This window comes from Haliotis cracherodii, unplaced genomic scaffold (assembly GCF_022045235.1).
Source record: "Haliotis cracherodii isolate W230 unplaced genomic scaffold, xgHalCrac1.p SCAF_12, whole genome shotgun sequence".
NCBI classification, from domain to species: Eukaryota; Metazoa; Mollusca; class Gastropoda; order Lepetellida; family Haliotidae; genus Haliotis; species Haliotis cracherodii.
This window is the reverse complement of record NW_027266267.1, coordinates 45,014,727-45,028,222: the sequence shown is the minus strand read 5'-3', so window position 1 is coordinate 45,028,222 and position 13,496 is coordinate 45,014,727. Positions and strand designations below refer to the sequence as shown.

The following is a 13,496-nucleotide window of genomic DNA, read 5'->3' as shown; positions in this document are numbered from 1 at the left end:
ATCTTCACGGGTCAGGTGCGGACGGGATGCCTGATTTCAACCCTGTTTCTTGATTCAAGAACGTAGCACGTGGCTCACTCAAGACATTGAAATGTGATAAATACTGGCAATTTGTGAGGGTAATGACTTTCTGTTCGGATTGGCAAAGTCAAAACAAGGTAATTTGGCCAAGACGTTTAACGTAAGCTTCAGGCATATCGATAATCTGATATCCTTCAATATCAATCAAATAGCCAATTCCCTGCCACTGATTCCACCTAAACTAAAAGTAAAAACGGACCAGTGATACCTCCTTGACACGGGTGGCCAAGTCGTCCAAGGCGCCGTAATTTGCGGTGTAGACTAGCGTCCCTTGGCCAAGCCACTAACCTATGATTGTGGGTTCGAATCCCGGTTCGCCCCGATTATGTTTCTACGTTTATCAGCACCATAGCTGTATTCGTGGGTTTCTCTAAAGTGGTAAACGTCTAAGACCTGCCTTACTTCGGGCTTTCCTCCCACATTTAGCTGACACGCCGTGATATAACTGTAACACTGTTAAAAACGGCCTTAAACCCAACTCACTAACTATAAGATGTCCTGTGATTTGCATTAACATGGTTAGTATTTAGAAACAAATGAACGGTTACGTGCAGATAACAATGTTCAAAGACACAGTTTACCCAGACTACGTTTACATTTTCAGCAGACACATTCTATCCTCTTATCTACACTCCCAAAATATTTGTTACAGATGCTACTTCACACACATATGAAAGTTCATATATTAAACCATCCCATTTAATCTAGCTTTAGTTCAGACCAGAATGTTACTACTATCAGCGCTTGTGTGCGCAGTGCTGCTCCATCAGGGGTTCTCGGACACAACTGTCACCATCTACAACGAGTGGCTCTCCCAGGGTGGACGAGTCCATTATGAAGCTGACCGATGGAATAAGCATAATGGTCTGACCAGAACAAATCTGATTCCAAAGTGTAAAGCTATTGGAACTGCGAGTGGGCGCTGGATTAACGGAGACATAAATATATTCAAAAATGTATGTATCAATTTTGTGAAACAGAAGTGTCATGTTGATCTTATTTACAATCTTATGATGTGTAGAAGCCGTCCTCTTGTCAATTATTGTGGTTTCAGTATTATTTGGTTGCAAATTCACTGTATAGTATTTCTGAAGAATTAAATTAGTTTAATTTCCTTTGTGATAAATTCAAATTATGGCCAGTTATGGCCACGTCCTTTACATTAGTTATGGTGAAAATGACAACATAAATCTTATAGTTTTTTGTTTGTTTGTTGTTAACGCCGCACTCGAGAAATGGTCAAAGCTAAATCCAATGCTGATCGAAGCCAGGGGAAAAGTTTGTTTGTTTTGTTGTTAAACGCCGCACTCAGCTATATTCCTGCCATGACTGCGGTCTGTAAATAATCGAGTCTGGACCGGACAATCAAATGATTTATATCATGAACATCGATCTACGCAATTGGGATACGAAGACTTGCATCAACCCGTGAAGATCCGGGGTAGAATAGGTCTTCAGCAACCCATGCTTGCCGTAAAAGGCGACTATTCTTGTCGTAAAAGGCGACAAACGGGATCGGGTGGTCAGGCTCGCTGACGTGGTTGATGCATGTCATCGAGCGCAATTGTGAATCGATGTTCATGATGTCAGTCACTGGATTGTCTTGTCCAGACTCGATTATTTACAGACCGCCATCAACCAAGTCTTGCATCAACCAAGTCAGCGAGCCTGAGGCGCTTTAGTTTGCAGTGTTTAGGCAGCTATTTTAAGCCTAGTAACGTATCGATAAAGTTTGTATTTCTTGGTGAAATCCAATTTTCAAATGTATGCCTTCTTTTGCCCATCAGTTTACATCATTAAATTCATCATGGCCGGTCTGCAACTCAATCGTTGCTCACACTTTGCATACACACAATCCCAAGAAGTGACCCGTATAGATTCCGGGGACATAGGTCTTCTGCAACCCATGCTTGCCGTAAAAGGCGACCATAGTTGTCGTAAGAGGCGACTAACGGGATCGGATGATCAGGCTCACTGACTTGGTTGATGCATGTCATCGTATCCCAATTGCGTGGATCGATGCACATGATATTAATCACTGGATTGTCTTGTCCAGACTCGATTATTTACAGACCGCCGTCATATAGCTGGAATATTGCTGAGCGCGGCGTTAAACAACAAACAAAGACTTGCATCCACCAAGTCAGCGAGCCTGACCACCCAATCCCGTGAGTCGCCTCGAACGGCATGGGTACCAAGCTTATTGACACAACCTTGTCTCTAAGGCCCCAGCAAAGGTTTCAAAACGTTTTATTGTAGACATGTGCAGGACGTTTCCAAAATTGACCCATCGGTGACACAAATGTTGTCCGATGCAATGACTTAGTTTTACTCAAACTATATGTTTGACGTGTGTTTAGGTGAACAATTTGCATGTGCATGTGTTCGTAACGTTGCTTCCGGTATTATCCCCACTTGATACTAATTTTTAAACACATGCTTATGATAATGTCGGAATTGTGCACTGGAGCTTTAGTAGAGATTTCTTATGTTATGAACTGGTTGCTGTCCCTTTGTATTTACATACGTCTTTGGGAATTTACTGGTTATGGCAATTCCAAATAATTTGCGGTGAAATTTTCGTTCGATCCAGATAAGCTTTAACAGCATCAAGCTGCCCTGTTCTATTGTGACAAGATACTTGATGTGTTCTCTGTCAGATGTGTGAATCTGTTACAATACAGCTATCCTTATGCTAATGATTATTATAACATTATCAATGCATTGTTTAAAGGGTGTACAATGCATTTTTCAGCATGTGTAGCCAGCCCTCCTGTGATTGAACGTCTTACCACATTTAGTGACGTTAATTAAAAACAAACCATGAGTTGGTACGCGTAAATCAATAACTTATGCAGACGTAATTCATAATTAAAATATCATTTTTAGTTTCAACAAACGCAATAAATACAATAACGTTTAGATGGATTCCTGGTCCCTTGCTTGATTGCCTGGTGTATGTACATGCCACCGTTACATGACAGGAGTCTGCTATGCGGTGTCTCCACATATTATCATATTGTTATGATTGAATAAGGCAAATTAAAATTGAGCGAATGTCCCTTTTTCTAAGGACGAAAATATATCCACCCTCACCAGTTTGCCCAATTTTCAGCTTTTCCTGGATTAAACCAAGGACAGGAAATCTAATTGGCTTATTCAAAAGAAAAACGGTAACCTGACGCATAGTATCATGGTGAGGTTTGAATCTATTTAAACTGCTATGGACAAACAGGGCCAAAACACAAAAGCATTGCAAAATTGTCTGATCTGATCACATTTCTCCTCCATAAGAATATCAACATGACTATCGAACTATTGATAGTGTATGAATAACGACTATAAAACTGAAATGTTAATGAATAATAATATCAACTCACATAATAAACATGTTATTTTTTCAGTGGCTACTTATATGAAGCATGTTTTTTCTATCAGATTCAAGAAGATGTAATTTCTGTATATGCACATGACATCATATTATGAGTTGGTATCAATTGTACTTTAGGCCCATATGGCCATAATACTGAATAAACCTGTCTGTCTGATAAAATATGTTGCTATCGAGGTCTTCGGTTTGTGTTTTCAGTGGCCCCAGAGCCCAAGTCACCATGGTTACCCTGACCCGAATTATCTACAAAACCACGCTAAACAGACACAAACATGGAATTATTGGATGGAACAAGTGCATGGCTATGGAAGTCAAGTCAATAATATGGTCTGGGAAACTAAAAGTAATTATCCTCCAAAGTAGTAAATTGTACACATATATTGACGAAACCGTCCTGTAAACGTATTTACGTTTTTGTACCATTTGTGGATACAAGTCTACGGACTCGAACTAATGATGACCTTTGCATTTATTCCCGTGTGTTGTCATTGAAAGAAGATGTACCTTGCTGATATGTATTCTCTCACACAACAGCAGAGTCATCTGGCATTGAGTTCATTTAACCTTACTGTCATGCTCAGTTAAAATTGCAATCTGATTTGTTGTAAACATTTTTTTAAAGATGCTATTTTCTCCAATGTATCATAAATACCATCACTTCGTCTACCCTACCCTACGTGAGTGAGTGGGTTTAACGTCGCTTTTAACAGTATTTCAGTTATATCGTGGCGTGTCAGCTTCATGTGGGAGGAAAGCCCCAAGTGATGCAGGTCTCAGACCTTTACCACTTCGGTAAAACCCACGAGCACGGGTATGGTGCTGACAAACCTAGAAACATAATTGGGGAGAATCGGAATTCGAACCCACAATCATAGGTTTCTGGCGCATCCAAGGAAGGCACAGCGAATCCCGACGCCTTAGACGACTTGACCACGCATGGCCCCCTACCCTAATGAATATCCTTGTAGGCTATAACTATATCTAGATGGCAGGAGCTGGGTTGCTTCAAATTAGGATGGTCACCTTCGCTTTTTTAACTGAATATATTTCTAACTTGCATGTAATAGCATGTAAATTTATATATATATTCAGATGAATTACATTTTATTTTGATTTAAAAGGAATCATATGTTATTGTCCATTGTTTTGTCCTGAACAGGCTTGTACTGGCCAAGCTGGATAGATAAGTCTAACCATCAAGGTAAATTCCCCAACAATCTCGACGCAGTAGGAGAGTTTGTGTCACTGATGGTGCAGAGCGCCAAGGACTACTCGGGAGGGCACATGCCTAAAATATTTGAGGTCATCAACGAACCTGAGGTAGAACACTTCATTGATGAACAAACTCTTCTGGATTTGCATAAAACGGTAGCCCAGAAGCTGAAATCCAGGTTTGGAATAAAGGTTGGAGGACCAACCTACACTGGCTATACCATACTCAAATCTGATATCAACAACTTTGGTATATGGAAGAGGACAGCTAGGTTTTTGGATATGTCTCTTGATCATTTGGACTTTTTCTCTTTCCACGCCTACAACCATATCTATGTCTCCGGCGGAAGTCATCACTACAGTGGCATCAACGAGGCTCGTCTGGTTGCTGGTATTGATATGATAGAAAACTATTCTCATCAAAAGAAAGGTAGGAATGTTCCAATCATTATCAGCGAGTACGGCAGAGGCGGCACACACGGAATTGATCAGTGGGCACCCAGTGGGTTCCTTGACTTTCAGACCATTTACCAACCCAATGGCTTCATGTTTACCTACCTGAACCTGAGAGAGTTCATTGACAGGGCCATAGTTTTCATTCTTGCCAATGAACAATACACCGGCCACACCAGCCTCAACTGGTCCTTGTTTACTCAAGATGGTCATCCGACACAAATGGTCAAATTCTTCCAGTTTTGGCATAATTTCAATTATGATCAGAAATTCCTGAAATTCGGAAGTCAGTTCACCGGAACTGAAAGAGTTGTGTCCCCTCTAGCACTAGCAAACTCTAAAAACAAAGAGTTGGTGGTTCTTCTGCACAACTATGGCACTGCCTGGCAGAATGTAAAGTTAGACTTCCACGGTGGATGGATTAACCCTACAACTGGTGAATCAACATGTGTCAAGTACGAAAACGGTAACCCAGCAATGCACTCTAATGTCCACTTTGATACTACAAAGAACCATGGAAATGTCGGTCTACCTGGAGAGTCCACTTGTTTCTACAAGTTTCAAACCAACTACAACTTTGGAAGCCTCCGTACCAACAACGAGAACACCTACTACGGCAACAACATGATCATTCCCATCAGCAACGGACATGCGCAGACAACCATACATCTACCCAGTTCTGGCTATCATACATCTCATCTTAGAGTGGGCGTTAGTCGTGACAAAAACGCCAATGCAAAACCATTGAGCGTCGTACTCAATGGATATACTCTTCCATCAACCTACACACTGTTTGACGCTGACAAGATTGAAGCATCAACCAAATGGCAAGTGTGGGAATACTGGGTACCAGTAGACCATGTCAAGTCAACAAACACCATCAGCATGACCTTTGCTGGAAATGGTGGCCATGTGACCGCAGTAGCTCTGGTTGTGGGGAAACTTCAATAAACCGGTTTGAGATCCAGACATTGCTCTTTGTTATTAATCAATATGGCGTGTCTAAATACCTTAAAAATCGAGTTTGTGTCTTGTCTTATGAAGTGCATAATGATTGTTTTGGAATATGTGCCAAGGTGATGATAATTGGTTGGGTTCTTTGAACAGCCATACATGTATTTCATGACGTGTCTACTCAATGGATTCGAAAAGCTAAAAGTTATACAAGTCTTATAAGACATTTACCACTTTGGTGAAACCCACGGGCACGCGTGAGGCGCTGACAGACCAGTAATCGTAGATTGGTTATCACGGAACCTGCACTAAGAAACGCACCCAGTATTTGTGAATAAACAATCCATGTCAAATACTTGTATACAGGAGCCACTGTCCTCAATGAAGATTTGCATTCACCACACCTTTACATGTGGTGCATGTAAATGATATGACACGGACCAAACATGTGTCTGTTAGAATAGTAATGGCGGTCCTTAAACCCAATCAGTTGTTAATGTCATATAAATAGATAATCACTTTATTCCAGAAGGAAAACAGTCATAATCTATAAATCCTTGGTCAATCTTGCAGAAAGCGATTTTCCTCCTATAAAAAAGATGAAGTTCCTTACAATTACTTTATACTATGACATTTCTCACTGTTACATTATTCAAAAATAACACTTGCTACCTTTAGAATAACAGAACATACATGTATACGTCATGAGATGGTTAACTAAAACACGAATTTGAGAAGGAAACATCTAGCATACCGTATTTGCCGTAATAAGCGCCCCACTCTAATAAGCGCCCACGGCGATATTTGCTAATATGTTGGCTCGTAAACAATCCTAATTTTGATTATTCTACACAAGACTTATTTAATCGCGTATTTATACGCACTCGTGTGTTATATGCACCCTTAATTAATGGCAATTAAATTCTGGAAAAATATATCTGTCGTATATGAACATGTCAGGCTGTCAGCATAAACCACGGAATTCTCTATCTTTCAACTCTGTTTTTTATCACCAAATACTGTATGTCAGATCGTTAGAAGTGAGAAATTGAGATAAAGAAACATGTTGCCAGACATATGATGTCTTCAATGTCAGTTGGATCAACGCAAACCTACGCATTATACTCAAACGGGAGTCAAAGAGACTGAATTACAAAACAAAATTATATCCCAGTAAATTGATTTTAGTATGTTACGTTCATTTGCATTTTGCATTCATAGTGCTTCGAGATTCTTTGTTTATGAAAATGGAATTTCATTTCATTTGAGGGAAATATTAATATTACCCCATAAATGAAATATATACTGAGTCAAATCAAAACTTCACATTTTTAAAAGTAATCCCATATATGATATACAACAGAAAAATGTATCAGAGAAGGTAATTTTTAATCATGAATGTCCAAAGAAGGATTTTAATTAACGGTGGTAACCAAAAATTTGTTCCAAGCACCTACGGTACTCGGTAATAACATCAACAGTTTAAATCATTAGTCCCAAGCACGAGAATCTGATGGCACACAAGTTCAGTAGCGTGTATGGCCACCATGTGCGTTGACAACTGCCACACAACGCCTCCGCATGGACCTTGTGATGCTTGTGAACACATGATTGGGAAGACGACGCCATTGTTCCTGCAAAATGTGCCAAGATCTTGCAAATTCTGTGGTTGGTTCTGGAGAGTGCGCAGACTTCTGCCAAGAGCATCCCAGACGTGTTCGATGGGATTGAGGTCGGGAGACCTTGACGGCCAGTCCATGACGTTGACTCCCGCATTCTGAAGGAAATTCCTTGTCAAAATTGCTGTGTGGGGTCTGGCATTGTCGTGTTGGAAGATCAAACCGGGTCCATGTGCTGCCATACAAGGCAGAAGTTCTGGTGCCAGTACCTGGTCGCGGTAAGCAGCAGCGTTGAGGTTGCCAAGGATGACAAGAAGCCTGGAACGTGTATTGCCACGGAAAGCACCCCACACCATGACACTTCCGCCTCGAAATCTGTCAACCTCCTGTACACAACACTGGGCGTAACGTTCATGACGGCGCCTCCAAACCCTCGCCCTACCATCAGCAAATCGAACATAAATTGGGGATTCATCACTGAAGACGACTTGATTCCAATTCCTTTGAGTCCATGAGTAAGTGTCGCTGTGTCAACAACTGACGTTGACGTCTGTGTAATTGAGTCAGAATCGGCCCGCAGTATGGCCGTCGTGCTTGAAGGTGAGCAGTTCTCAGACCAGTTGCACGTGAAAAACCACTTTTGCCACTATAGTGCTGTGCACATGACTTTGATCGATTCACTTGCACAAAAACGGGTGTTATCTGAAGACAATACGTGGCCATTACTGTTTAAATACACAATAAAGGCCCACAATGATAACTGGTCAAAATGTAAATGGATTGTAAAGTTTTTAATTTGGTTCAGTATATATGAATACAGATTTGCTGTGCCTGGTATATAATGGTTAGAACACAATTTGAATACATCTATACTGAATTTACCACATTAACACTGCAACATGTTTACTGAAGTCAGTACATGTATGTCACATACATGTGTAATCAATATTTTTGTTCCTTTTAAGAATAATGATTATCGCAAGCTCCGAAGTTCATACAGTTTCTCCCTCGCTCTATTATGGTGCATACTCCAATTAACTCAATCCTTTCTTATCTGTATTGAAAGAATGTATACACACAATTTCATTGGGTACAAATGACTTTCGATTTTACTCTAGCAACCAAACAACAGCTGTAACAAGTAGAGGACAGGGGACATGTACCAATTACGTGTTGGTCATCATTGATCATTGGGCCGATCATTCAAAGATATCATACGTGATGTGTCAAAGAGGTTAATGTTGAAGAATGCTGCCACATTGTCACTGTCACTCTCAATCTATGCACGGGACGTGTTAATAGTTTGGGTGGGCCTATCTTGCTTTTCTTCGTAAGGATGGGTCGAAGCGAGGATGTTCATTTACAGGAAGGCAGTCAAACACTCAGACTTTTTCAATGTATCCCGTGGACTTTTGTGAATCCCGAAGGATAGTTTGTTGCTCCCTTTCCGAAAACCCCCCAAACATTCATGTTTAAAGGAAGAGGCAATATTGTGTCTCTAACAACCGCCAACCCTCTTAATTCGACAGTGCGAAAGAGTGGTAGAGGTATACGTTCTTCTTACTCGACAAATAATAAATAGCATAAATGTTATTAAGTATCCTAGACACCCCGTACAGCATATTTTCCACTCCAGATTTCCTTGATAGTGGAACCAGAACAATGTAGCTATGGATACCATGACCCAAACTTTCTCTACGACCATGCTTTTCAATCAAATACATTCGGGTACTATATGGAAGAAGTACATGGATATAGAAGTGAAATACAAACACGGTTTGTGTTATAAAGGGTATAATTATTTTTTTTCATTGAATGTATGTTGATTGTATGGAAAATGGTACAATGTAATACATATACCGCAAGTATGTCAGTACAATAGGTGTCTGATTGGTCTAATGCACTATAACTTGTTCTGCAGAGATGCGCCAATTAGCCAATTAGCCTGTATTTTCGCTAACATTAGGCTGCAATAAGATTATTAAAAACAACCAAGTGAAGCACCTGTTAGTGACCAGTCTTTATTCTGTGTATGTCATCAGTGAGGTACCCCGAATAAATGCTGTTATTTAAACCACCGACAGAGGTCATGATATGGTCACATGTTCAATTATCACTTATTTAAACAATACTAACACAATGTCGCTAATCTGACGTGCCGACTATCTGCATTTAGAGATTACCTTGCGGTTTTGAAAGACATGGGTATGCAGAAATGACTAACACTACATCAGTGTTATCCTGGAGTAATGTTTACTTCTCTCTCCGGACGTGTGACCTTAACGAGTAGCACATTATGCTTATCAAATAAACTTGGGAATGAAGGCCGGCGTTTATCAACACCGACTGAGTTAGACTTTAAGTACATAAATTATTGATTAATATACATATAATGTGTTGTAAGGTCCTATTCTATAAAGTCAAAATTATTTATAAAAAAAAAGAAGAAGGGTGTTGTATCGCACTATCATTCATAATATACTTGATAAACGACTATAAACGAAATATGGATCGAGAACGTAATTCCATAAATTTGATGGTTTGGGTGCATTAGATGTTTCTGTGTTTATCATGCAAAACCTCAAGAACAGAACCCTATCAAGGTTTTAAACACTACCAAACAGGTTTGAAGTAAATAACAAGAATGACTAGTTGTTGCATATGTGCTCGAAGGATTTAAGACACTACACACAAAAAACACCGTAACAAATATTTGCTTTTATAGTGGTACAAGAACCAAAGTAGCCGTGGACACCCACACCCAAAATATCTCTACGACCATGCACTCCAATCAAAGACATTTGGGTACTATTATGCAAAAATATTCCAGCAACCTAAAAGCGGACGGGAAATTCCTTTCACTGATGGTCGAGAGTGCTAAAGTCTACATACCACTGGTTACAGCATAGATGCTTCTATGACCTGCTCGATCATCCTAGTTGTCCCCGATTGAGCATCTCTGGGATGCTTTAGGTCGTATTGTGCCCCGACGGAATCCACCGCCACAGACACTCCAAGCTCTGCTTGTGGCACTTAAGCAAGAGCAAGCAGGACATTCCCCAGCGCATTATTCGGGATCTCATTACCTCCTTGGGTCACACTGTCTGACGTTTAGGTCAATCATATTGTCTTTACCGGGCCTGTCTATGTTGTTCGGTCATTTCACATGTCATCATGTCTTGGACATTTGTAATGTGATGCTGTTACAGTGTCTTAGCCTTATTGTTACGTTTGTATCGGTGACAGCCACTACGTTGTGGAAGTAGGATTGATTTCCTTTTCTTAAGAGAACACATTATAACAACCGGGGGGGGGGGGGCTACGCGGATTTACACATGATGCACACGAGTTTTTAACGTTTATAAATCCATAAACGCGAATTAATATTGATATTAATGTTTAGTTTCTGTTCACCCATCATTTCTATACGATAGAACTGCATTGCTGATGAACCAAATTAAAGTGCATTTGATTTACAACCGTGCATGATCTTTAAGTGTTCACTCCGATAACACTGACCTGACCCTGTGCTAATTTGAGCTTGTGTGACTCGACGAGATCTTCGCTTTGTCACTCTGACGTTTCTGGTATGTTTCTTCACAAAAGTGATTCCATCTCACGCCCATGTTCCCATTACACGTTGTGTGTTCGTTAACATTCTTACTTCAGGAGCAAGTTTCAAGCATTCCTTAAGAGGTTATGAATAACACTTTGGTAGGAATACAACACTTTGAATGATATAATTTGCTGCTGTTATGTACTGCCCCCTTACCATTAGTTCTCGTTTAAGCGGGCCTACCCCGTTCTGTCGATAGGGTAGCCTAGTGGCTTTAGCGTTAGGTCGTCAGGCCAAAGGTCCGTGTCCAATTCCCCATAGTGGGTATAGTTTCCAGTGTTAACGGTTTATTTCTTTAAACAATGTTTAAAGACTTTACATTTTCAGCAAGCATATTTTAACCACTTATCTACGCACCCAAACCATAAATATTTGACATTTCAATGAGTATTGTCACATATGCTACTTCACATGCAGATTAAGGTTCCTATATAAACCATCCCATTTAATCAAAATGAAATTCTGAACAGAATGTTACTACAATCCGCGATTGTGTGCGCAGTGCTACTCCATCAGGGGTTCTCGGACATGACTGTCACCATCTACAACGAGTGGCTCTCCCAGGGTGGACGAGTCCATTATGAAGCTGACCGATGGAATAGGCATAATGGTCTGACCGTTTATCAACACCGACTGAGTTAGACTTTAAGTACATAAATTATTGATTGATATACACATAATGTGTTGTAAATGTCCTATTCTATAAAGTCAAAATTATTCATAAAAAAATAGAAGAAGGGTGTCGTATTGCACTAGTTGTTGCATATGTGCTCGAAGGATTTAAGACACTACACAAAAAACACCGTAACAAATATTTGCTTTTATAGTGGTACCAGAACCCAAGTAGCTGTGGACACCCACACCCAAAATATCTCTACGACCATGCACTCCAATCAAAGACATTTGGGTACTATTATGCATAAAAATATTCCAGCAACCTAGAAGCGGCCGGGAAATTCCTTTCACTGATGGTCGAGAGTGCTAACGTCTACATACCACTGGTTACAGCATAGATGCTTCCATAACCTGCTCGATCATCCGAGTTGTCCCCGATTGAGCATTTAGGTCGTATTGTGCGCCGACGGAATCCTTCGCCACAGACACTTCAAGCGCTGCTTGTGGCACTTAAGCAAGAGCAAGCAGGACATTCCCCAGCGCATTATTCGGGATCTCATTACCTCCTTGGGTCACACTGTCTGACGTTTAGGTCAATCATATTGTCTTTACCGGGCCTGTCTATGTTGCTCGGTCATTTCACATGTCATCATGTCTTGGACATTTGTAATGTGATGCTGTTACAGTGTCTTAGCCTTATTGTTACGTTTGTATCGGTGACAGCCACTACGTTGTGGAAGTAGGATTGATTTCCTTTTCTTAAGAGAACACATTATAACAACCGGGGGGGGGGGGGGGGGGGGGGCTACGCGGATTTACACATGATGCACACGAGGTTTTTACGTTTATAACTCCATAAACGCGAATTAATATTGATATTAATGTTTAGTTTCTGTTCACCCATCAGTTCTATACGATAGAACTGCATTGCTGATGAACCAAACTAAAGTGCATTTGATTTACAAGCGTGCATGATCTTTAAGTGTTCACTCCGATAACACTGACCTGACCCTGTGCTAATTTGAGCTTGTGTGACTCGACGAGATCTTCGCTTTGTCACTCTCACGTTTCTGTCATGTTTCTTCACAAATGTGATTCCATCTCACACCCATGTTCCCATTACACGTTGTGTGTTCGTTAACATTCATACTTCAGGAGCAAGTTTGAAGCATTCCTTAAGTTCTTATGAATAACACTTTGGTAGGAATACAACACTTTGAATGACATAACTGCCCCCTGAAATTTGTTCTCGTTTAAGCGGGCCTACCCCGTTCGGTCGATAGGGTAGCCTAGTGGCTTTAGCATTAGGTCATCAGGCCAAAGTTCCGTGTCCAATTCCCCATACTGGGTATAGTTTCCAGTGTTAACGGTTTATTTCTTTAAACAATGTTTAAAGACTTTACATTTTCAGCAAGCATATTTTAACCACTTATCTACGCACCCAAACCATAAATATTTGACATTTCAATGAGTATTGTCACATATGCTACTTCACATGCAGATTAAGGTTCCTATATAAACCATCCCATTTAATCAAAATGAAATTCTGAACAGA

At 40.4% G+C, this 13,496-nt stretch overlaps 1 protein-coding gene across 1 annotated transcript; it reads left to right on the top strand.

Moving 5' to 3' along the window:
- The first annotated feature begins 806 nt into the window (after positions 1–806).
- Positions 807–6,104, top strand: LOC139458457 (funoran endo-beta-hydrolase-like). The gene is made up of 3 exons (XM_071239898.1): positions 807–1,037; positions 3,671–3,815; positions 4,632–6,104. The coding sequence occupies exons 1-3, from the start codon at positions 807–809 to the stop codon at positions 6,086–6,088; spliced, it is 1,833 nt and encodes a 610-aa protein (XP_071095999.1). The 3' UTR covers positions 6,089–6,104.
- The last annotated feature ends 7,392 nt before the right edge of the window (positions 6,105–13,496 follow it).